Below are 21,250 nucleotides of genomic sequence, written 5' to 3'. Positions count from 1 at the left end.
AGCCCTGCAGGGGGAAGGGGCCAGGTTAACCCCGGGACAGATGGTGGGTGAGAATGTAAGCGTGGTGTCGTCGGCTTCGGGGGCTTTAAAATAAACTGGCAGTGTCGTGCGTGGAGTGTCGGCCTACGGTCGGTTCACTGTCAGCACACACAACAGCTGTGCTGTGGGCAGGCTGCACGGGAGATAGGGGGCTGTATGCACTGGGGGAGATGAATGTTTCATCCAGGAGCCGGGGAGACCTGGATGGGCTGGGAGCGGGGCTACTGACCACACGCCAAGAGGCAGCACAGAGCTGGAAGGTGGCGTAGGGCAATAGAGGGTCCTGAGATGTGGCTTCTCTTACAGCCACAGAGATTTGCATGTCTGCCTTCTGAGAGGGCCAGCTGGCCATGCCGGTGTGATGCCACAGAGCAGTGTGTCTCAACCTTTTTTTTATAAAGTACCCCTTTAAAAAAATAAATCTCTAGAAGTACCCCCAGTACCTATCATTTTTGGGCAACAACATTTTTTTCTACCATTGCAACACATTTGTGTGAACAACTTAATCGTAGCCGGGCGGGTGATGAAATTTGTGGGTGTAGAAAGTACAAAAATAATAAAATGTTGTAAAACTTAAACCCAAAATTCGGTTTTCTCCAAATTTCAGTTGTGCTGATGTACCCCCCAGGCTTCTCGAGTACCCCAAGGGTCCTCATACCACTGGTTGAGAAACACTGCTACAGAGCATCACCAGAGCCCCAGTGATTCCCCCCCCCCATCATGTTCTTTTCAGCCCTTAGGTCTGGATGCCCGAAACTCTTTTCTGGGAGAACTGAGACCGCGCTAATTATTCCCCATCGGCTGGGAGGTGAAATCACTTTCTCTTTTATTGGATCGCCCCCGACCGCTCTGTCACAAGGTGCACAGAGGCCCCGCGGTGCATTTGGACCTTCCACTCAACTGCACCGCTCAGATAGCTTCCCCCTGCAGACGTGCAGCTGGAGATGAGGCCCTCGTCCCCAGTCCAGCCCGCGTTCCCAGTCCAGCCAGGCGCAGAGCAGCGGCTGTTGCAAAGGGGGGGCTATATGGGTAGGAAAGCCAGGGTCCAAGGTCTGTATCGTGCTGTGGAACAGGGGATCCTGAGCCCTGAAGCAGGGTACTCCGAGGAGAATTTTCTGGGCTATTTTCCCCCAGGAAAGTTGATGGGCCCATAGACTGAAAGGGCCAGATTTTGACCCCCTCCCTTGCACTGAGTGGTACCGTCCTCTCCAGGCCCAACAGACCTGTGTGTAGAGTGAGGTAGTTCTCACCGCGTGCCAGGAAGCAGGCTCCTGATCCAATCTAATTAGCAAAGGCCTATTAAGAGACTGACTGGTCGACCACTAAGCACCACTCTCTATGGTACCGGCTGAACCTCTCTAATCCGGCACCCTCAGGACCTGACCGGTGCCGAACCAGAGAATTTGCCGGACTATGGGAGGTCGATATGGTCTAGCCACATCACCAACGCTTCCATTGTTTGCTGGGCTCTTCGAAGACGTTTAGGGTAAATTAGTGTTCAACCACAGAACCCTGAGAGCCAGGCCTGCGGGAAACTCGGGCACATCCACGTTAAGTGGACATCCAGCTAACTAAAATCATGCCGGCCCGCGGCTGTTGCTGGACCAGAGAGTTCGGGACTAGAGAGGTTCAGCCTGTCCACCAGTGTGGTTCTGTGTCTGGTCGAGGTTTCCATTTTCCAGACTGTTCCAGGCTCTGACAGATTTTACCCCAGCCCCTTTCTCTGTGATATCTGCTTCCCCACTGTATTTTACTCTCCACACGATGCTGCACAATGGAGCTGAAGAAGCATGAAATTCAACTGCTTTCCTACACTCTCCGGCTACGTCTACACCAGGTTTTCTTAAACTTTTTAAGACCGAGGAACACCAAACAATAATTTTTTTTATGAGGAATGCCAAGGATTTTTTTGTTGAGCAAGCAGCAACAACAACAAAAAAAGTGGGGGGCAAAGTTACTGAGCCAAAAAAAAAAAAAAAAAGCGGCCATTTTGAACTCTGTTGTTCTCCACGCCACATCTCCGACAGCCTAGCTCTTAATTAGGAGCCGTTTTTGCGCAAAAAGGTGCTGTCTACACAGCGCCTTTTTGTGCAAAACCCCCTCTTGCACAAGAGCCGTTCTTCCTCATTTTTTCAGGAAGAATGGCTCTTGCACAAAAACGGCTCCTAGTTAATTATGCAAATGAAGCACAGCAATATGCTAATCTGCGCTTTATTTGCATAGGCTTTTGCAGAAGCAGGAAGCAGGGTAGGCCTCAGAAGCTCTTCGCTTCCCACTTGCTGCTGGCAACGGCTGATGCAGGCCGAAATTTAATCGTTGTCAGCGCCCACTCAGCCCGTTAACGGGATCCAGTTCACAAAGCTGGCTCGCTGTCTCTTCCAGGCAGTTATCCGCCAGGGCTGACTTGTACCTGCGGGGTAGGAGGTCGCTTTAGCCAGCTTGCCCAGAGGTCTGAAAACTGCAGCTGAGCTGGGCACCGGCGAAGGGAAGGAGCTCTGATTAGTTTGTATAAGGATTGGCCTCGGGCAGGCTCCGACCTGTAAGGAAGGAGTGTGCTCCAGCCATGTGATAACCCATGGGGGGCTGCTCTCACCTCCTGCACCCCCCTCGAGCTGTGGGAGAGTCTGGCCTTGCCTGGGTGCAGGAGAAAGGGCTGAGCCCTAAAGTGCTGAGCATGCGACGGGTCCAAACCAGAGCCCCGCTCACCCGAGAAAAAGCCTCATTGTGGCGATTTCCTGGGGGACGGCGGTTGGTGGTGTGAACGCACAAGCCGTCGGGCTGCTCTGCCTACTCTGCGGGGGCCAGAGGGATGAGCAAGGGGGCCAGAGGGTCGCTGCGCACTGCTCTGTCTCCACCCGGCTGCGGGGCGTCGGTCGCCTGGCTGTCTGCGTGCAGGAAAGCGACTCTCGATAGCAGACAAGGGGGTGAGGCGGGTACGGGAAGCAGCTGAGAGGCCGAGAGTCCCCCGGAAAACAGAACTGGCGCCGTGCGGGGATCCACAGGCCGCGTGAGTGGAGACAGACCATTGTTTAGCATGGAGATGACTCAGACTCTCCCTTCGCTAGTACCAGCCTCTCTCTCCTTTCCCCCTCCCAGGCCCGGGTCTGAGTAATGCCACATGTTCTATTGATACATGCTGTCCTCCTCCTGTCTGGCTCTGTTCGGAAGGGCTTTGTACCGGGGTCGTACGCCAGGAATCATTAGGACAAGAGCGAAGGAGGAACCTCAGCTGCTGTCTTATCAGGCACGGGCCTGAGGGAGGCTGTCCTCTCCCTCCCCGGAGCTGCCATGGCACTAGAGCTCGGTGGATGGGTTTTTGGCTTGGTGGTCGCCAGTGGTTCCTGTCTCTGTGCTGGGCTCTGGCACGTGGAAGGACACGAAGGGACACCGCCTGACGTTGCGACACACCAGCTTCTGGAGCGACGCCGTCTTTACGATCTCGAAGCCAGCCGCGCCGCCGAACGTGCTGGGCTTCCAGTATTCCGGGGAGCAAATGGGGTTTCCGAACAGCCCTTTCAGGGAGAAGGGGGCTCCCGTCTCCACCATGCTCTCCCCAAACATAGAGTTCGGCTGGGGCTTCTCCAGCAGCAAGCCCGGGTAAAACTCCAGGGCATTAATGTCTCCATAGAGCTCTTCCAGCGCCGCTGCCTTCTCCTCTTCTCCTGCATCAACAGAGTCAGAATGTCAGAAGGTGGAACGGTTGCTCGGAGGGGAGGTTCCACTAAAGACACAGGACGCGGCAGCGGCTCTAGCTCTGTGATCCACCCCCCTGCCCGCCCAGCCCCTACTCAATGGTCTGACGGACTCCCAGGACCATCTGGAATACGGCGTGCAGACATGGTTTCCTCATCTCCAAAAAGATAGCTTAGCATTGGAAAAGGTTCTGAAAATGGGCACCAGAAATGAGGGAGGGGCTTGGGGCGGCTGCCATGTGAAGGGAGATTAATAAGCCTGGGACTTTTCAGCTTAGGAAAGAGGAGCTTGAGTGGTGGAATAGGATAGAGACCTATAAAATCACGACTGGTGTGGAGAAAGTGAACACGGAAAAGTTATTTACTTGTGCCCAAAACACAAGAACTAGGGATCAGCAAATGAAATTACTAGGTCGCAGGTTTAAAACAAAGAAAAGGAAGCTTCTCTTCATTCAGCGGACAGTCAACCTGTGGAACTCCTTGCCAGAGGATGTGGTGAAAGCCAGGATTTTAACAGGATTCAAAAAAGAGCTAGATAAGTTCATGGAGGTTAGGTCCATCAATGGCTACTAGCCAGGATGGGCAGGGACGGTGTACCTAGCTGCTGTTTGTTAGAAGCTGGGAATGGGTGACAGGGGAGGGGTCACTTGATGGTTCCCTGTTTTGTTCATTCCCTCTAGGGGGCACCTGGCATTGGCCACTGTGGGCAGACAGGACACTGGGCTGGATGGACTGTTGGCCTGACCCAGTCTGGCCGTTCTTATGCCCCACTGTCCTGCTAGAAGGCAGGTAACAACTCTTTCCAGTAGCCAGTGCCTGGCAGCTCTCCAAGTGGGTGAGGAGTACGCGGTGGCGGGAGACTGATCCGTCAGTCTGAAAGCCTACAATAGCGCCCCGGGTTGGGTAAGCTGTGTGCCCACGTGCTGTGATCTGACGCTGCACGAGGATCTGCCCGAGGGAACCCGGAAGGCAGAGGCGGCCCCTTACGGACAGCAGGGCGCGTGGAGTTCTAGGTTGTGTGGATTGCTGCAGTCGGGCACGCATCGCCAGCAGCACGTTGGTGGTGAAATCTCACCTGTTAACTCCTGGAAGGACTTGTAGGGCTTCATGGAAAAGCGCTTGCGGTACTCGTTAAACGGCTGCAGCCTCAGCAGCCGCGATTCCTCAATAACGCCAACAGCCACTTTCAAGAGGTGGGTGTTGATGCTTTGGCCCCCGCCGACCTGAAAGGCAGGGAGAGCGAGAAGAGCAAACTTCGGTTACAACCGCGCGCTCGTCCCACTGGGAACTGCGGAAAGCTCTGACGAGCCTGGCGGAGTGCACGTCTCACGAGGGTGTTGGCAACGTGTCCATCCCGGAGGTGCCACGTGACTGAAGACAGGACGAGTGCGGAGTCCTGCCCTGGGGACAGAAGAATCCCAAGCACGGCGACAGGCTGGGGACCGACTGGCTAAGCAGCAGTTTGGCAGAAAAGGGCCTGGGGATTAGAGTGGATGAGAAGCTGGGTATGAGTCAACAGGGCACCCTTGTAGCCAAGAAGGCTAATGGCATATTGGGGGCATTGGGAGGAGCATTGCCAGCAGATCCAGAGATGTGATTATTCCCCTTTATTCCCCTCTAGTGAGGCCACATCTTGATATGGCATCTGGGATGGGTTCCCTAGGGAGGGGATGGAATCTCCTTCCCTAGAGATTTTTAAAGCCAGGCTTGACCAAGCCCTGGCTGGGACAATTGAGTCGGGGCTGGTCCTGCTTTGGGCAGGGGGCTGGACTCGATGACTCCTGGGGTCTCTGTCTGTCCTGGGATTCTACGAGCCTAGGGGTGTGTCTAGACTACATGCCTCCTTCGACGGAGGCATGTAGATTAGCCAGATCGGAAGAGGGAAATGAAGCCGCGATTAAAATAATCGTGGCTTCATTTAAATTTAAATGGCTGCCCCGATCTGCCGATCAGCTGTTTGTCGGCAGATCGGGGGAGTCTGGACGCGATGCCCCGACAAAGAAGCCTTTCTTCATCGACACAGGTAAGCCTCGTGAAACCAGGTTTACCTGTGTCGATGAAGAAAGGCTTCTTTGTCGGGGCATCGCGTCCAGACTCCCCCGATCTGCCGACAAACAGCTGATCGGCAGATCGGGGCAGCCATTTAAATTTAAATGAAGCCGCGATTATTTTAATCGCGGCTTCATTTCCCTCTTCCGATCTGGCTAATCTACATGCCTCCGTCGAAGGAGGCATGTAGTCTAGACACACCCTATGACAGCCACAGAGAAAGCAAACCACCAGAAATGCTAACTACCAGAACTGTGTCAGGGCTACCAGACCTGAGCAGATGAATGGTCCAGCTGGCGTGGGCCCCCTATCCCCAACCGTGGTCCATGCCAGCTGCTCCAGAGGAAGACGCTAGAGCACTAGGCTTGGCAGAATTCCATTTTTGTTTCTTACACTGCTGAGAGGTAGAACAGATGCTTATTTTTAAGTATCTTGTATTTCTATTTATGTAAATGTTGACAGGTGCAGGGAATCCCTGGGTGATGGGAGAATGGGGGGAAAACACGCCAGACAGCAATCATTGAATGACAACAAGATTCAGAAAGTTAGTTTCAGAACCATTCGCACACAGTCCACGTGTCAGAACAAACCACGTCCACAGCCTTAAACCAAACTCGCCAAAGTTCTCAAGCCGCATTTTTCTTGCTTTGTGTCGCTGTAACCTGAGATTTGCACGTGGAAATATTTTCCCACTGGTTTGAGCTCAATGAATTCAGCATTTACCAGCCACTGCCTGATCCTTCCAAGCCTACAGAAGGGCCTGCGCTGAGCCGTTAGGCGGTGACCTGTCAGCGGAAGGGGGGATATTCTAGCCATTTGCACGGCAGCTAATGGGATAGAGCCTTACCTGGCCACCCACCGAGGAGGAACACGGGCGGGGCCTCAATCACTTCTCCCACCCCCCCCAGCTTTTGTTTCCCCCTCAGGTGCCAGAGGAGACCGTCCACAGGACACCGACCGACCGTGACAGGGACGCGCCGACGAGGGACGAGTTCAGGGGAAGCATTGGCTTCCCTTACCTGGTGGACTGAGCTCAATTTCTTTTCCTTCTCTTTCATAAAGTCCAAAGGACTGACCCCTCCCCATTGATAAATGGACTGTTAAGAGACGACGACTGTTCTGCTTTATGGGTGACGTCCAGACGTAACCCCTGGGGCTACAGTTTTGTTACACCCCCGCTTGCATCCGGGACTAGGCGGGTCACGTCGAGCGCTTTTAGACCACGTGCAGTGTTTTGTTACTGCTGTACCCCCCCTTGAGCCGCGGATTACTTACGTTTTATCTTACACGTGTGCCACGTGTTTGGCTTTGACTTTGCTGTAAACATGCGCTCAGTAAAACTCTTTTACCCCCCCCCCCGCGCTGAAGAGAAGAGTCCCCAGAAGAGGGGGAAGAGAGAAGCCCCAAATGCCGTGGAAAGGAAACAGCCACACGATGGCAGCAGAGGCCCAAAGCCAAGGCCAGGTCGCTCTCCTTTAGCACAGTGGTTCCCAAACTTTTCGACATCGCGCCCCCTTTTTGATTTTTGAGAAACCCTCACGCCCCTCTCCTCCCCTCCCCCAATAGCAGCAAAACTTTGGGGGAAGGGGAACAGGCTGCCCATGCTGCAGACACAACCTGTGTCATGGCAGAGCCCAGGCGCTGTCCCCACCTCTGGGTGGATTGTGCCAATGAGGCCCCACCTGCTGACAGACACCGGGGCAGCTGCATTGCTTTGGGGCCGGCAGGGGAGCACCAGGAGCCATCCTGCTCCTTGCATCCTACATCAGAATCGACCGCGACGTGTCCCCTTCCCCAAGCCTCTTGCCACGAGGACACAAGAGCGGCCAGAGCAAAGGTCCATCCGGCCCAGTGTCCTGTCTTCCGAAGGCGCCCCGAAGGGAATGAGCAGCACGAGTGATCCTCAAGTGATCCTCCCCCCTTGCTCCCTCCCAGCTTCTGCCAAACCACCCCGCCCATCCTATCTACCAGCCATTGCTGGACCTATCCTCCATGAATGTATCCAGCTCTTTTTTGAACCCTGTTTCTCTTGGTGTTCACAACCTCCTCTGGCGAGGAGTTCCACAGGTTGACGGTGCATTGCCATGCCCTGTGCAAGTCATGCAGTCTGCTGGCACCAACACACCACGGAGCAATATGTACATTACCCCTCCCCCGTCAGGCCGAGAGGTGCCCGTCTGCTGTGCCGTACCTTTCCTGCTATTTGCTTGGAGAAGGACTCCACCAAGGCCTCCACCCCATAGTCCATGAGCATGGAGGTGTTGTAGATAAACTGCTGGTAGCTGTATTCCTTGCCCTGGATGACGAACGAGTCCGGCATCAGCCCGTGCCAGTGGTAGAGCTGGTTGAACTCCACGGCAATGCGGTTCCTGTACTGGAACTGGACGTCGAACAGCAGCTCGGGGTCGAACTTGAGGCGCAGGAAGTACCCGCTGAGATGCTGCACGTATTCCTCCACCACGATCTTGATGGTCTCTCCTAGGGGGGGAGGCAGCGAGAGGCTCAGGGGAGCGGAGCCCAGTGGTCACGGGCATCAGCAGCAGCTTGTGAACGAGCTGGTGTGTGAGCCCCTGGCACTCGTGACGGAGAGAGCAGAGCCCTGGCTGCGGAGGGCAGGGGCGGGGAACCTTTTGTGGGTCGGGGGCCGGTGGCCCCCAGAAAAGTCAGTCGGGGGCTGCCCAGAAGTGGAAGCAAAAAAAACCCCCAAATCCTCACTGACGTGGTCCCCAACTGAGAAGAAAGACCCTCCCCACATTCCCCTCGCACCCCAGGGCCTAGGAGGGCCAGGCGGATAGATTTGGTGGGGCCCCCCAGGCTCTGGGGCGGGGCCAAAAATGAGAAGTTCAGTGTGTGGGAGGCAGGTGCCAGGAAGCAGTTAGGGGTGGGGGTGGGGGTGGGAGGGCTGGGTGGGGGGTGGGGTGCAGGAATGGGAAGGGGGTGGGAGGGCTGGGGGGAGGGTGAGGAGCGGAGTGAGGGTGGGGGTGGGAGGGTGCAGGGATTCCCTGGGTGTCCCCGGGGGTGTCGTTCGGGCAATGGGGGGAGGGAACGGAAGGCGAGGCTGTGCCCCCCCAGTGAGGCTGAGAGTCTTGTGGCCTGGCCTGCCCAGAGCTCAGAGGGCCCTTACAATTGGGCTGGACAGAGTCCCGTGGGGGGGGAAGGACGGGGCGGCCTCAGACCCAGCCCCCCCGGCCGCGGGCTCTCACCGATGAGGACGAGGCGGGCGGTCTGGAAGAGCTGCTCGTCGCTCCACGTCGGGTGCTCCTGCTTCAGCACCTCGCAGACCCGGTTGTGCTCGCGCAGCCAGAGGGTGGCGTACATCATGAGCCCCGGCAGCAGGCCGAACACCTCCTGGCCCACGGCCAGCTTCTTCTCCTTCGGGGTGCCGGGGGGGTAGATCATGTGAACCTCAGCCTCCAGGACCGTGGGTGGATACATCTCGCCGTCCCGTAGCTGGAGAGACCAGAGCCGGTGGGCAGCAGGGAGCAGACGGGGGAGACGTGCCAAGTCGGTCCCTGTGCCCCGGAGTGACAGCCTGGGCGGTCGCCCCACCTCCCTCCGGGTGGGGGGGGAACCTTTTTTGGGTTGGGGGGCCAGTGACCTACAGAAACATCCGTTTTCACAAAAGTGAAAATACTAAAAAAACCCGCCCCCCCCCATGCCCCTCAGATGCCAGGGCCTGGGGGGGGGGGGGCAGGCTAAACGATTGTGCCCCCCCGCTCTGGGGTGGGAGCAAAACTGAGTTCAGTATGTGGGAGGGGGCTGCGGGGGAGTGCGGACTAGGCAGGAGGGCGGGGGCAGGAGTGGGCTGGGGGTGGGAGGGCTAGGCGGTGGGGGGGGGCACAGGGAGCAGGAGGAGCCCCAAGCCTCGGGGGCCAGATCCGGGCAAGCTGGGGGGCCGGATCCAGCCCCTGGGCCTTAGGTTCCCACCTGGGTTCGCCGTGGCTTGGAGATGAACAGGAGGCTGCTTCAGGCCGCGTGTGCCGGCTCCGAGGGCCTGCTGCTAGGAGAGTGTCTCCCAAGGACCTGGCTGGGGAGGGGGGCTCTCCAGGGCAGGCTGTGGTGCCGGCGGGGGGGGAGGGGCTGTGCCGGCCTGGCCCGAGAACGGGCCCCTGGGGCGCTCGGGTTTCCCTGCCACGGCCGCGGGCGGGACGCCAGTCGGAGCGGGGGGGGGGGTGCTGGCTGAGCGCACCCCCTGGAGCCGACGGCCGCGGTACCTGGTATTTGAGCTTCCCGTCTTTGAAGAGCCGCAGCTGGTGCTGACGCTCCAGGTTGTCGCCGTAGAGATGCCCGAGATCCACCTGCCGGGAGAGGCCGGCGTGACCCTGCTGTGCCGACACGCGGGGTCGGCCCGCTGCCCCCCTGCCCCACCAGGCCCAGGCAGGGAGGGGTTTGCTCCTTAGCCGTGGCGGCATCCCCGCCTTGGCAGTCGGAGGTTCCCAGCAGCCTTTGGGGCTGGAGGGTATCGATGGGTTGGGCAGGGGAGCGCCCCGCAGCCTGCTCCCGCCAGGACAGGTTTCCCCACCAGGCCCTCTGGTCCCCTCTCCTGCTCAGCCCACGACGTGAACCCTGAGCTTTGGGCGCAGGCGCTGGGTCGTGGGCAGTGCCGGGGGAGGGGGCCACCCCGGGGAGCCCCCCGTGAGGCACAGCCCGGCTCCCGGGAGGCCCCTCTCCTACCCCGTGGCCCAAGGCTTTGGTGAAGCCGGGCCCCATCTTCCCGGACGTCTTGAAGAACTGGTGAGTGAAGTGCTGCGCAAAGAAGGCGAACATCAGGTTGGTCCCCCGGGGGTCTCTCTGGAACTGCCGCCGGAGCAGAAACTTCTCCGCAAGGAGCTGAGGGTCGGGGAGCTGCTTCTTCCCTGCAAAGGGAGGAAACAAACCCAAGCTGGGAGCTGTCAGCGCATCCAGCCGGGGGGGTGGGTCCGGGTGCCTTACGCCTCAGAGTAACTCACCCAGAACCCCTGCCATGGGGCGGGAGGGAGGGGCGGGGGGGATGCCTCTGCCTTGGGGGGGGCGGGAGACCCGAAGATGCAGCCCGGCCCATTCGCTCCTCCCGCGGGCTGGGCTCTGCGAGCATGTCGCAGGCGGGGGGGGGGGGGGGGCATGGCCTTTGCTTTCCTCGGAGGGCTTAACGCTGTCTGGGGTCCTTGGCGCCGTCGAGGTGAACCGGACGGGAGGGAGGCTGGGGGCCACCCGCCTGGTACCTCCGCCTGGCGCTGTCCACGTGGGGGGAGAAGACTCCTTCTCCAGAGCCTGGCGCTGAATCCCAGGCGGGCTGGACCGGGGCCTAGCCTCAGAGCCTCTCGCTGGGAGGGGGGTGATTTGGGGCGATCCAGCTGGGCTGGATTAGAACCAGGGCTGAAGGGAGGGATGTAAAATCCCCTTTAATGGCTTAACTGGATGAGCAGTACGTTTCAGGGGTTCACTGATAAAGGGGGCGCAGGCAGAGGGGGGCTGGAGCAGTCCCTGCCTGCAGGATGCCCGGCCTCCAGGCGACCAGAGCAACCTTGACTTGTCCTAGGACCCCCCTCGCCGTGCAGACGGGGGCCCGAAGGGGCCTTGATTTTTAGTAGCTGTTCTTCCGTGGCAGGGAAACCCTGGGAAAGCAAGGGAGTGAACGACACCTCGAGGTGCCACCAGCCTGCGCCCTGTGCGTAGCCTCGGCCTCTGCTGGAGCGGGGAGCCTCTGGATCGGGACTGAAGAGCGTCACGTGGGGCCGTGGCTACAGTGCTGCGTGGACACTCCCACGGCCAGGTTCGCACAGGCCCTGAGGGTGGTCTTTGCCGAGACGGGTGCTTACCGCTGGTTCCCATAGGAGTCGGGCAGTCCTCCGGTACAGGTGGAAGGACCCGGGTGAAATAGCTCACGTTGGCATAGGACTCCCAGCTGATGTATCCGTAAGCCGAGTTATAGGTGGGGGGGCTTGGGATCAGATTGGCCCGCACTGAAAGGAGAGGGAAGACAGTCACCCCGCAGCCCGGGAATCCAAACACACGTGTTCCTTCTGCTCTGGGTCGTTCCCACCTGTGCCTGTCCCTGACCAGCACCGGTATGACAGGGCCCGGCTAGCGGTAGCCCTGGGTGCACACAGAGCAGGACGGAGGGCAGGAGATGGAGACGCTGATGGAATGCAGGATGTGCAGGGGTTTGCTCTCCGGGGAGGCCTTTGCAAGGGAGATGCGGGTACCTGGATTTGGATCCAAGCAGGAAAGTCAAAGGGGACCTGATCCATAAACATCTTCCTTTGAAAACGCCGAGGTTGTTTCTGTCCCTGCTCTGGAGTCGAGTGACCTTCACAAAAGTTTTGCTGTTCATTTGTAACAAGGGGTTCAACTATTTGTTTCTAACGAGCACGCAATTGCAGGGGTTCACGGTGGCTAGCGAACCCACTGATTTAATAAATGCATTAGAGCATGAGCTTTTGTGGGTAAAACCCACTTCATCAGATGAGCTGGAGTGGAAATTCCAGAACCCAGGGCATATAGAACAGCAAAAGCAGTTAGCTGTCAGTCGTAGGACCTGTGTGAATGAAGCTAATTAAGATCAGGCTGGATGTGTCCCATGCACAGCATTTGATGTGGACACGTGAATACCAAAGGTGGGGAAATTGCCTTGATTGAGATGCATCCAGCCTGACTTGATTAGCTTCATTCACACCGGTAGCTGCTTTTGCTGTTCTATATGCCCTGGGTTCTGGAATTTCCACTCCAGCTCCTCTGATGAAGTGGGTTTTACCCACGAAAGCTCGTGACCCACTATGTGTGTCGGTCTCTAACGGGCCACAGGACCCTTGTTGTTTTTAAAGTTACAGACTAACACGACTGCACCTCTGACACTGATTCAATATTCACTGCTGATGACGTGCATCAGCCACCCTGCCTGCGGGTGGGCAGCCCAGGGCTGGGCTAGCCGGGAGGTTGTGGAATGGGATCGAGGCGTATCAACAGAGCGTTGTGTGGGGGAAGCTGTTGGCCCTACACCTGTACAAGTCCAGTCCTCTCGCTGCTTCTTCCACACGCAGCTGAGTCATTAACAAAACGAAGAAAAGAAACCGATTCCGTGCTGCCCATCGCTCTGCCCTGGGTGGGTTGTGCTCTGCCAGGAAGAGTTCGTTTCTCTTCCCTGACCTTTTACTCGTAGCCTTTAAAATCCCTTGTTTCCGCCCCACCCCCTGGACCGTACTCTCTCCGCTTCTCCTTTGAAGTGGATCCCTTGACGATGAATCATGCAGGGTTTGCAAAGCGTAACTCATCCGAAATGGCAACCGTCCGGGCCAGGGGCCCGTCCTCCTGCAGAGTTCCAAGGAGCTGAACCAAAATATTTATGCAATGTAATAAACTTTGTGGCATGAGCAGAGGGTTTTTGGTTTGGGGGGAGCATTCTCCCGGAGCTAACCCTCCCTGCAGCCAGGCCCCCACGGATAATCCACGCTGACAGCCCGGCACTTCTCTCAACACTGGAGCGCTGCCTAGTCTCAGCTTTTTTAAAGTTTTATATTTTTTCTATTTAACTTTTTGAAAGCACAGAAACACCCAACACAGACTACAAAACTACGCCTGCCCCAGCTTCCCCTCCTCTCCTAGCTATTGGATACCTCGCCCTCGCTCTAGGGCAGTGTTTCTCAACCAGTGGTACCAGTGCCGGATTAAGGGGGGGTCTAGCCAGGCAGCTGCCCGGGGTGCCTGATGGCAGCTGTAAGAGGCGCCGTGTGCCTGGTCGCGCAGCACCCCTTAGAGCTGCCATCAGGCACTGCGTACCCGGTTGCAGCTGTAAGGTGCGCAGTGCACCAGGGGAGTCGGGTCCGCGTGTGCGTCCGGTGCGGGGCCACGTATGCATCCCGTGCCCACTGCCTGGGGCACAGGAGTGGCTCGAGCCGGCCCTGAGTGGTACGAGTACCCTACTCGAGAGACGTCTGGGGAGCACAACAGCACAACTGACATTTGGAGAAAACTGCATTTTTGAGTTAAGTTTTACAGCGAGTTATTATTTTTGTACTTTTTACACCCAAACATTTCATCGCCCGCCTGGCAATGATTAAGTTGTTTAAACAAATGTGTTGCAGTGGTAGAAAACCAATTTTGTGTGTCTGAAAACTGTAGGTAGTGGGGGGTACTTATAATTTTTTTTAAAGGGGTACTTTATAAAAAAAAAAGGTTGAGAGACACTGCTCTAGGGGAAACGTGTCATGAGCTGTAACATGAAGGGTTAACCCTGAAACCCGTTATTTCCAGGGTTTAGCTGCCCAGCCAATTAAATATGTTTATAAAAATCCAACTGAAGTAAAATTCTTAAGATAAAGACCAGAAACCCGGCCCAGAGGGGGGGATAGAAAAAGGGAGGGGAGAAGTGGGAAAAGGAGACGAGGGGGAGGGCATAGATTTAATAGGAGCATTCACGCACTTCCAGGGCAGCTTCCATGACACGGGGAACTTTTCTGGGGTCTTTCTGTCGTGGTGGACAAGGCTTCCCCCGCCATGCACACGGTGCCCAGCTGCAATCAGTCGCTGGATGCTTTCAAGCTGCCGCTCTGGCAGCACTAGTCCTTTAAAAACGATGAGCGCTCTGTTGTTTTTCAGACCAATTCAGCTTCCAGCGAGCAGCCGTTGGCTAGGTCTAGACTGGCATGATTTTTCCGGAAATGCTTTGAACGGAAAAGTTTTCCGTTCAAAGCATTTTCGGAAAAGAGCATCTAGATTGGCACGGACGCTTTTCCGTAAAAGCACTTTTTGCAGAAAAGCGTCCGTGCCAATCTAGACATGCTTTTGTGCAAAAAAGCCCCAATTGCCATTTTAGCCATCGGGGATTTTTTGCGCAAAACAGCACTGTGCTGTCTACACCGGCCCTCTTGCGCAAATGATTTGCACAAGAGGGCTTTTGCCTGCACCGGAGCAGCACAGTATTTCTGCAAGAACACTGACAATCTTACATGAGATCGTCCGTGTTCTTGCGGAAATTCAAGCGGCCAGTGTAGACAGCTGGCAAGTTTTTCCGCAAAAGCAGATGATTTTGCGGAAAAACTTGCCAGTCTAGATACAGCCCTTTTGTATAAAACGACATGTTCCGCTTGTCAAACAGACGGATTGGATAGGAACAAATGGCCCCCTGCCATTCAGTTCTGCCCACCACTGCGGGCAGAGGGGCTTGCCCAGGGCACAGGACGTGCTGAAGGACAGCGCTGCTCTTTGCCTGGCAATTAATTTGGTGGGGAAGCGACCCTGCTAGGCCAGGTGAGGGCTCTCCCCCTGCAGCACTGCTGACGTCGCAGGGAGTCACTGACCAACCAGGGACCGAACAGACAAGTCCTGAGTTCCCGTCCCCTTTCTAGCCACTAGACATCGTTCCTCCCACAGTGCTGTGGACAGAGCCTGGGAGTTTTTCCTCAGCGCCTGCTACTCCCATCCCTGGATTCCTGGCCCGGTTCAGCAAGGGCCAATGGATTATGCCTGCTGCATGAAGCACAGAAGTAACGGGAAAAGTAGCACAACTGGGGCGGCAGGGGCCCGGAGAGATCTCAGCCGTGCCGGGAGCAAGCACTGGAACTGGAAGGAACCCCGAGAGGCCATCGAGTCCAGCCCCCCGCCCTCACGGCAGGACCAAGCACCGTCCAGACCATCCCTGCCAGGCGTCTGTCTAACCTGCTCTTGAATATCTCGAGGGATGGAGATTCCACCACCCCCCTCGGCAATTTATTCCAGCATTTAACTCCCTGGATAGTTAGGAAGTTTTTCCTAATGTCCAATCTAAACCTCCCTTGCTGCAGTTTAAGCCCATTGCTTCTTGTCCTATCCTCAGAGGTTAAGGAGAACAATTTTTCCTTGTAACACCCTTTTAAATACCTGAAAATTGCTATCATGCCCCTCTGTCTACTCCTTTCCAAACTAAACAAGCCCATTTCTTTCAGCCTTCCCTCATTACTCATGTTCTCTAGACCTTTAATCATCCTTGTTGCTCTTCTCTGGACCCTCTCCAATTTCTCCATCTTTCTTGAAATGCAGTGCCCAGCACTGGACACAATACTCCAGCTGAGGCCTAATCAGCGCAGCATAGAGCGGAAGAATGACTCCTCGCGTCTTGCTCACAACGCTCCTATGAAAGCAGACACGCTTGACCTCCAAGGGCTGAGGCTGGACTTTCAAGTATTCCCAGAGAAACCCCTCGCCTCACCTGTGAGTACCAGTTTCATCAGGGTGTCCCTAACGAAGGTGGTGTTGATGATGTCCCAAAGCCACTTGCAATGAGTCAGGATGAAGTGATAGACGGCCGGGCTTGGCTTGAGCAAAACGCGGAGTCGCGTCCAAAACTCAGCTGGGATGAAACAATAAATTGCTTTATGTTACCCATCGGTAATAAAACGCTTTCCTTTCTAGTGGTCGCTGCTCAGCGGCCAATCAACTCGCAGTAACTGTTAGCTAACAAAGAAGTCTGCTAGCACCTGCGCCTGGTCAGACAGTAGGGCTACGTCTAGACTGGAATGATTTTCCGCAAATGCTTTTAACGGAAAAGTTTTCCGTTAAAAGCATTTGCGGAAAAGAGCGTCTAGATTGGCACGGACGCTTTTCCGCAAAAGCACTTTTTGCAGAAAAGTGTCTGTGCCAATCTAGACGCGGTTTTGCGCAAGAAAGCCCCGATCGCCATTTTCGCCATTGGGGCTTTTTTGCGCAAAACAGTTTTTAGCTGTCTACACTGTTTTTCCCGAGCGGGACCAGTATAGTATTTGCGCAAGAACACTAACAATCTTACATTAGATCGTCAGTGTTCTTGTGCAAATTCAAGCGGCCAGTGTAGACAGCTGGCAAGTTTTTCCGCAAAAGCGGGTGCTTTTGTGGAAAAATGTGCCAGTCTAAATGCAGCCTAAGAGTATAGACAAATGAAGCAATGCTCCTGTTTTGTGTTCCATTGGCTGCGTGCCTTGTTACTCACTGTGTCTCTGAGCGGTATTTTGAGCTGAGATTAGCTCCGTCTCCTGCTCATGAAGTCGAATTAAGCCTCTTGCAGAAGGCGCTCTTTTTCCACCCAGCCTCTGGGCTTTTGCCCCAAAGGCCAAGCGGAAGGGTGAACTTACGCAGAGTGCAGTTGATGCCGAAGTACCCAGTACGGGTGCAGTCACATTCGTAGTCTTCCCAGCCGACCCTCATGCACACCCCTTTGTTCTGGCATGGGTAATAGCAGCACGGATTCACTAGGGGAAGAGCAAGAGATGTAATTGTTAACTTGTGGGCAATCTCTGACGGGGCAGCTCCTCCATCACCGGGGGCTCACGTTAGACCAGGAGCAGAGAACCCACAGGAGGCCTAGGGACCTGGTAAACAAAGTGGACCAAGTTGGAATTTAAGCTGTGTGGAAGCCTGTCTGTAGCTGTAGCCATTTCCTTTAATAAATGCCTCCTATTTCAGCTGGACAGTGATTCACTATCGCATGGCAGAAGGCACAGAAAGGGTTGCACCATTACACCCAGAGTGTCCCTTTTAAGCAGGTGGAGGGCAGGGGGGATCTGGGTACATGCATTTAGCACGTGTCTTCAGCCCAGTGGTACTAGGGCCCTGTGAGATCAACGCTGCCCTATGGGCTTGGCTGCGAAGACCATTCACTGCAGGGATTCCATCCGGGACATGCCTGGAATGCACGAGCGGGGCGAGGAATCCCAGCGAAAGCTACCAGGCTGCAGAGGGCGGTAACCAGCATTTGCCCCACCCTAGGGCAGGATCACTCTTAGAATGATGGATGGAGCAGAGGGGGAGACACACGGGTTGGCTGGAACTGGAGAGTCACTGGACAGGGGGCAAGCAAGAAAGGGAGGAAAGGGGCCTCTCCTAACTACACACAAGTCCACCCAGGACTTTGCTTTCAGATGTTTCTGTTAAGCCCCCCCGGAGGCTGTCAAGTTTTGTGCCTGTAAAACAGATTTTTATAACGATTTACTGGAGGAGCATGGCAGAAAAATGTACCGGGAGGAGCAAAGCCCTGCACTCGCTGCTATCAGCAACAGGTCCAGGCAGCCGCGTGCGAAATGCATGTACCTAGATCCCCTCCGCCTGCTTAAAAGGGGCACTCTGGGTGCACTGTAATGTAATTCTTTGCTGTCTGCTATGTGACAATGAATCACTGTCCAGCTGAAATAGGAGGCATTTATTAAAGGAAATGGCTACAGATATAAACAGGCTTCCACGCAGCTTAATTCCCAGCTTGGTCCCCTTTGTTTACCGGGACCACACTCTGTCTGAAGCTCTAACCAACACACCGTGACTAGGGGTTAAGTGATCTCACTGTAAGGGCATACATTGTGCTCCCAGTGTGTGGTCTACCGTGCGATCCGGCCAATACTCTAAGCTATCCTGCCAAGGGAATAAATTAACCTAAAATCTTCAGGATCTTCAGGGGGTAGCCGAGTTAGTCTGGATTTCTACAGCGACGCTTCCGCAAACAGGCTCGAGCTGACATTATCAGCAAACAACACCGTATAACGTACAACCTCAGTCATGCAGAACGCAATGCTATTCACAGCCTCCAAACCAATTCGAACGTAATAATCCAAGAAGCTGACACGGGAGGTGCTGTATTCGTCATGAACAGGACAGACTATGAACAGGAGGCGAACAGACAACTCACCAACACCAGACTCTACAGGCCTCTCTCCTGTGACCCCACGAAGGAATACCAAAAAAACATGAAAAACCTGCTCATGAAACTCCCGGATGCTGCTCAGGAACAAATTTACACCAACACCCCCACAATCCCTGACCAGGAACTTTCTACTACCCAAAATACACAAACAGGGCTTGCCCGAGCCCTTTTGGCACCCTGGACCTGGGTGCGTGGTGCCGCCCCGGGCGCACAGTGCATGAGCAGGCCCGCCCCCGGGGCTCTCGGTGCATGCGCAGCCTGGCCACGGCCGCTGGCACGCAGCCTGGGGCCCGCCCCCGGGGCGCACGGTGCATGCGCTGCCCAGCCCGGTCCGGTTATTGCTGCTGGCGCATGTGCCGGGCCGTACAGGGAAGGGTGCTGTTGGCCGGTGTCATGGAGCCAGCGCTGCGGGAGCCGGGCGCGTGGCGCCTGATAGCAGCTGTAAGGAATGCTGCACGCCCCTTACAGCTGCCATCAGGCGCCCCCCATTGGTTGGCGCCTCAGGCAGCTGCCCGGCTCGCCCATGCCTCAGTCCGACTCTGTACACAAACTGGTAATCCCGGACAGCCCATCATCTCCAGCATTGGCACACTCGCCACAGGATTATCTGGTTCTATCGACTCCCTCCTCAGACCCTATGCTACCAACACTCCTAGCTACCTCTGCGATACCACTGACTTCCTGAGGAAACTCCAGAACATCAATACTCTTCCTGAAAACACCGTCCTGGCCAGCGTGGAGGTAGAAGGCCTCTACACCAACATTCCACACGAAGACGGATTACAGGCCATCAGGAACACCATCCCCGCTAACAACCCTGCACACCTGATTACAGGGCTCGGCAACTTCGTCCTCGCCCACAACTACTTCCAATTCAGAAACAATTTCTATTTCCAAATCAGCGGCACAGCAACGGGCACCCACATGGCACCACAATATGCCAACGTCTTTATGGCTGACCTTGAACAACGTTTCCTTAGCTCTCGCCCCCTAACAGCCCTACTTTAATTACGCTACATCGATGACATCTTCATCGTATGGACCCACGGAAAAGAGACTCTTGAAGAATTCCACAAGGATTTCAACAACTTCCACTTTACCATCAATCTCAGCCTGGACCAGTCCACAAGGGAAATCCACTTCCTGGACACTACAGTACGGTTAAATAATGGACAAATTTCCAGCACCCTGTATCAGAAACCCACCGACAGCTACGCTTACCTTCATGCTTCCAGCTTCCATCCCAGACACATTTTTCAATCAATTGTATACAGCCACGCCCTACGATACAACCGGATTTGCACAGAGACAATCACCTACAAGATCTTTACAGAGCATTCCTAAAACTGAAATACCCACCTGGGGAAGTGAAAAAACAGACAGACAGCCAAAAAAAACCCACCCAGACATGAACTACTTCAAGACAGGCCCAAAAGAGAAAATAACAGAACTCCTCTTGTTGTTACCTACAGTCCACAACTCAGACCCCTCCAATGCATTATACACAATCTACAACCCATCTTGGGAAATGATCCCTCAGTTTCAGGCCTTAGGAGAAAAAACTATTTTTGCTTTACAGACAACTCCCTAACCTGAAACCTATTCTTTCTGATAACCGTGCCACACAACCACATCATAAACCTCCAGGAACCCAGCCCTGCAACCAAAAAAGATGCCAACTCTGCCCACATATCTACACTGGCGAAGACATCACTGGAGCCAACAACACAAGCCACAAAATCAAAAGGTCATTTGACTGCACATCCAGTAATTTGATCTATGCCATCAAATGCCAGCAGTGCCCCACTGATGTATGTATTGGACAAACCGGATGGTCTCTGAGGGAAAGAATCAATGGACACAAATCGGATATACGGAAAGGGAACATACGGAAGCCTGTTGGTGAGTATTTCAGTCTGCCAAATCACAGTCTGACAGACCTGCAAGTAGCTGTCTTGCCACAAACCAGCGAGGCCCTGGAATCCCAAGTATCAGAGGGGGAGCCGTGTTAGTCTGATCTGCAAAAGCAGCGAGGAGTCCTGCGGCACCTTATAGACTAACCGAAGTGTTGGAGCAGAAGCTTTCGTGGGCAAAGACCCACTTCGTCAGATGCAAGTCACTGGAATCCCAGTTCATCTGCAAATTCAACTCACATGCTAATGGGCTCAGTCGTGCTATGAGCTGGCTAGGACTCTACCTACTACTTAATAACCACTGAAGGTACTAACAGCTCTCTGAGTGTACCCTTCCTGTCTTGGGATTCTATTTATTGACTTTGATTTTTATCTACTTAGGTTTAAGTACCCATTTCCAGATACTTAATGATGCTCTGTCTCCCACCTCCCTCCCTTTTTCTTTCTCTCCCCCCTCCCCTTCCCCTCCCCTATTTATTTCGAGTTTTCATAACCCAAACTCATAACTCCGGTCATCTGAAGAAGTGGGCCGTGCCCCCGAAAGCTCACGATGCCATCGACACATTTAGTTAGTCTATAAAGTGCTACCCGCCCATTTGTTGTTTTTTTTCTAAAATATCTTGTTAGCAGCTTCCCAGAATCCATCTCCTCTCTGATTATGAATGGATGGAAACGGCCGCTTGTTGGCTTGGTTCTCCTATCTTCATTCTCCAAGCAGGGTCACTTCCTCTGGAACAGGAGGCTCAGTCTCCTGTCTTGCTGGCCAGAGGCTGGAGATAAGCGAATCAGCGTTCCCCAGAATATCCCGCGTCCCCCAGAGTCCAACACGGCTAGAAGATATTCATTAACAATTTACCCACACCGCCCTCCCCCACACCCCGCCGGGCGGATGGGGCTCCTGGGAGGTGGCAGGGCTGAGCGGGGAAAGAGCAGGAGAC

At 55.1% G+C, this 21,250-nt stretch overlaps 1 protein-coding gene across 3 annotated transcripts in view; it reads right to left on the bottom strand.

Moving 5' to 3' along the window:
* Positions 1-841: 841 nt before the first annotated feature.
* The window catches only part of PTGS1 (prostaglandin-endoperoxide synthase 1), a 39,950-nt gene continuing 19,541 nt past the window's right edge, over positions 842-21,250 (bottom strand). For all 3 annotated transcript variants that reach the window (XM_075905608.1, XM_075905609.1, XM_075905611.1), the window contains 9 exons: positions 16,841-16,957; positions 15,943-16,083; positions 11,579-11,722; positions 10,455-10,636; positions 9,995-10,078; positions 8,984-9,230; positions 7,972-8,258; positions 4,807-4,954; positions 842-3,701 (listed from right to left, as the gene is read on the bottom strand). In XM_075905608.1, the coding sequence (XP_075761723.1) occupies positions 3,334-3,701; positions 4,807-4,954; positions 7,972-8,258; positions 8,984-9,230; positions 9,995-10,078; positions 10,455-10,636; positions 11,579-11,722; positions 15,943-16,083; positions 16,841-16,957 (1,718 nt within the window). In that variant the 3' untranslated portion in view covers positions 842-3,333. The remainder of the gene's footprint in view (positions 3,702-4,806; positions 4,955-7,971; positions 8,259-8,983; positions 9,231-9,994; positions 10,079-10,454; positions 10,637-11,578; positions 11,723-15,942; positions 16,084-16,840; positions 16,958-21,250) is intronic.

This window comes from Pelodiscus sinensis, chromosome 22 (genome assembly GCF_049634645.1).
Source record: "Pelodiscus sinensis isolate JC-2024 chromosome 22, ASM4963464v1, whole genome shotgun sequence".
NCBI lineage: Eukaryota > Metazoa > Chordata > Testudines > Trionychidae > Pelodiscus > Pelodiscus sinensis.
Note: the sequence above shows the minus strand (reverse complement) of the source record. Positions and strands in the feature narration are given on the sequence as shown.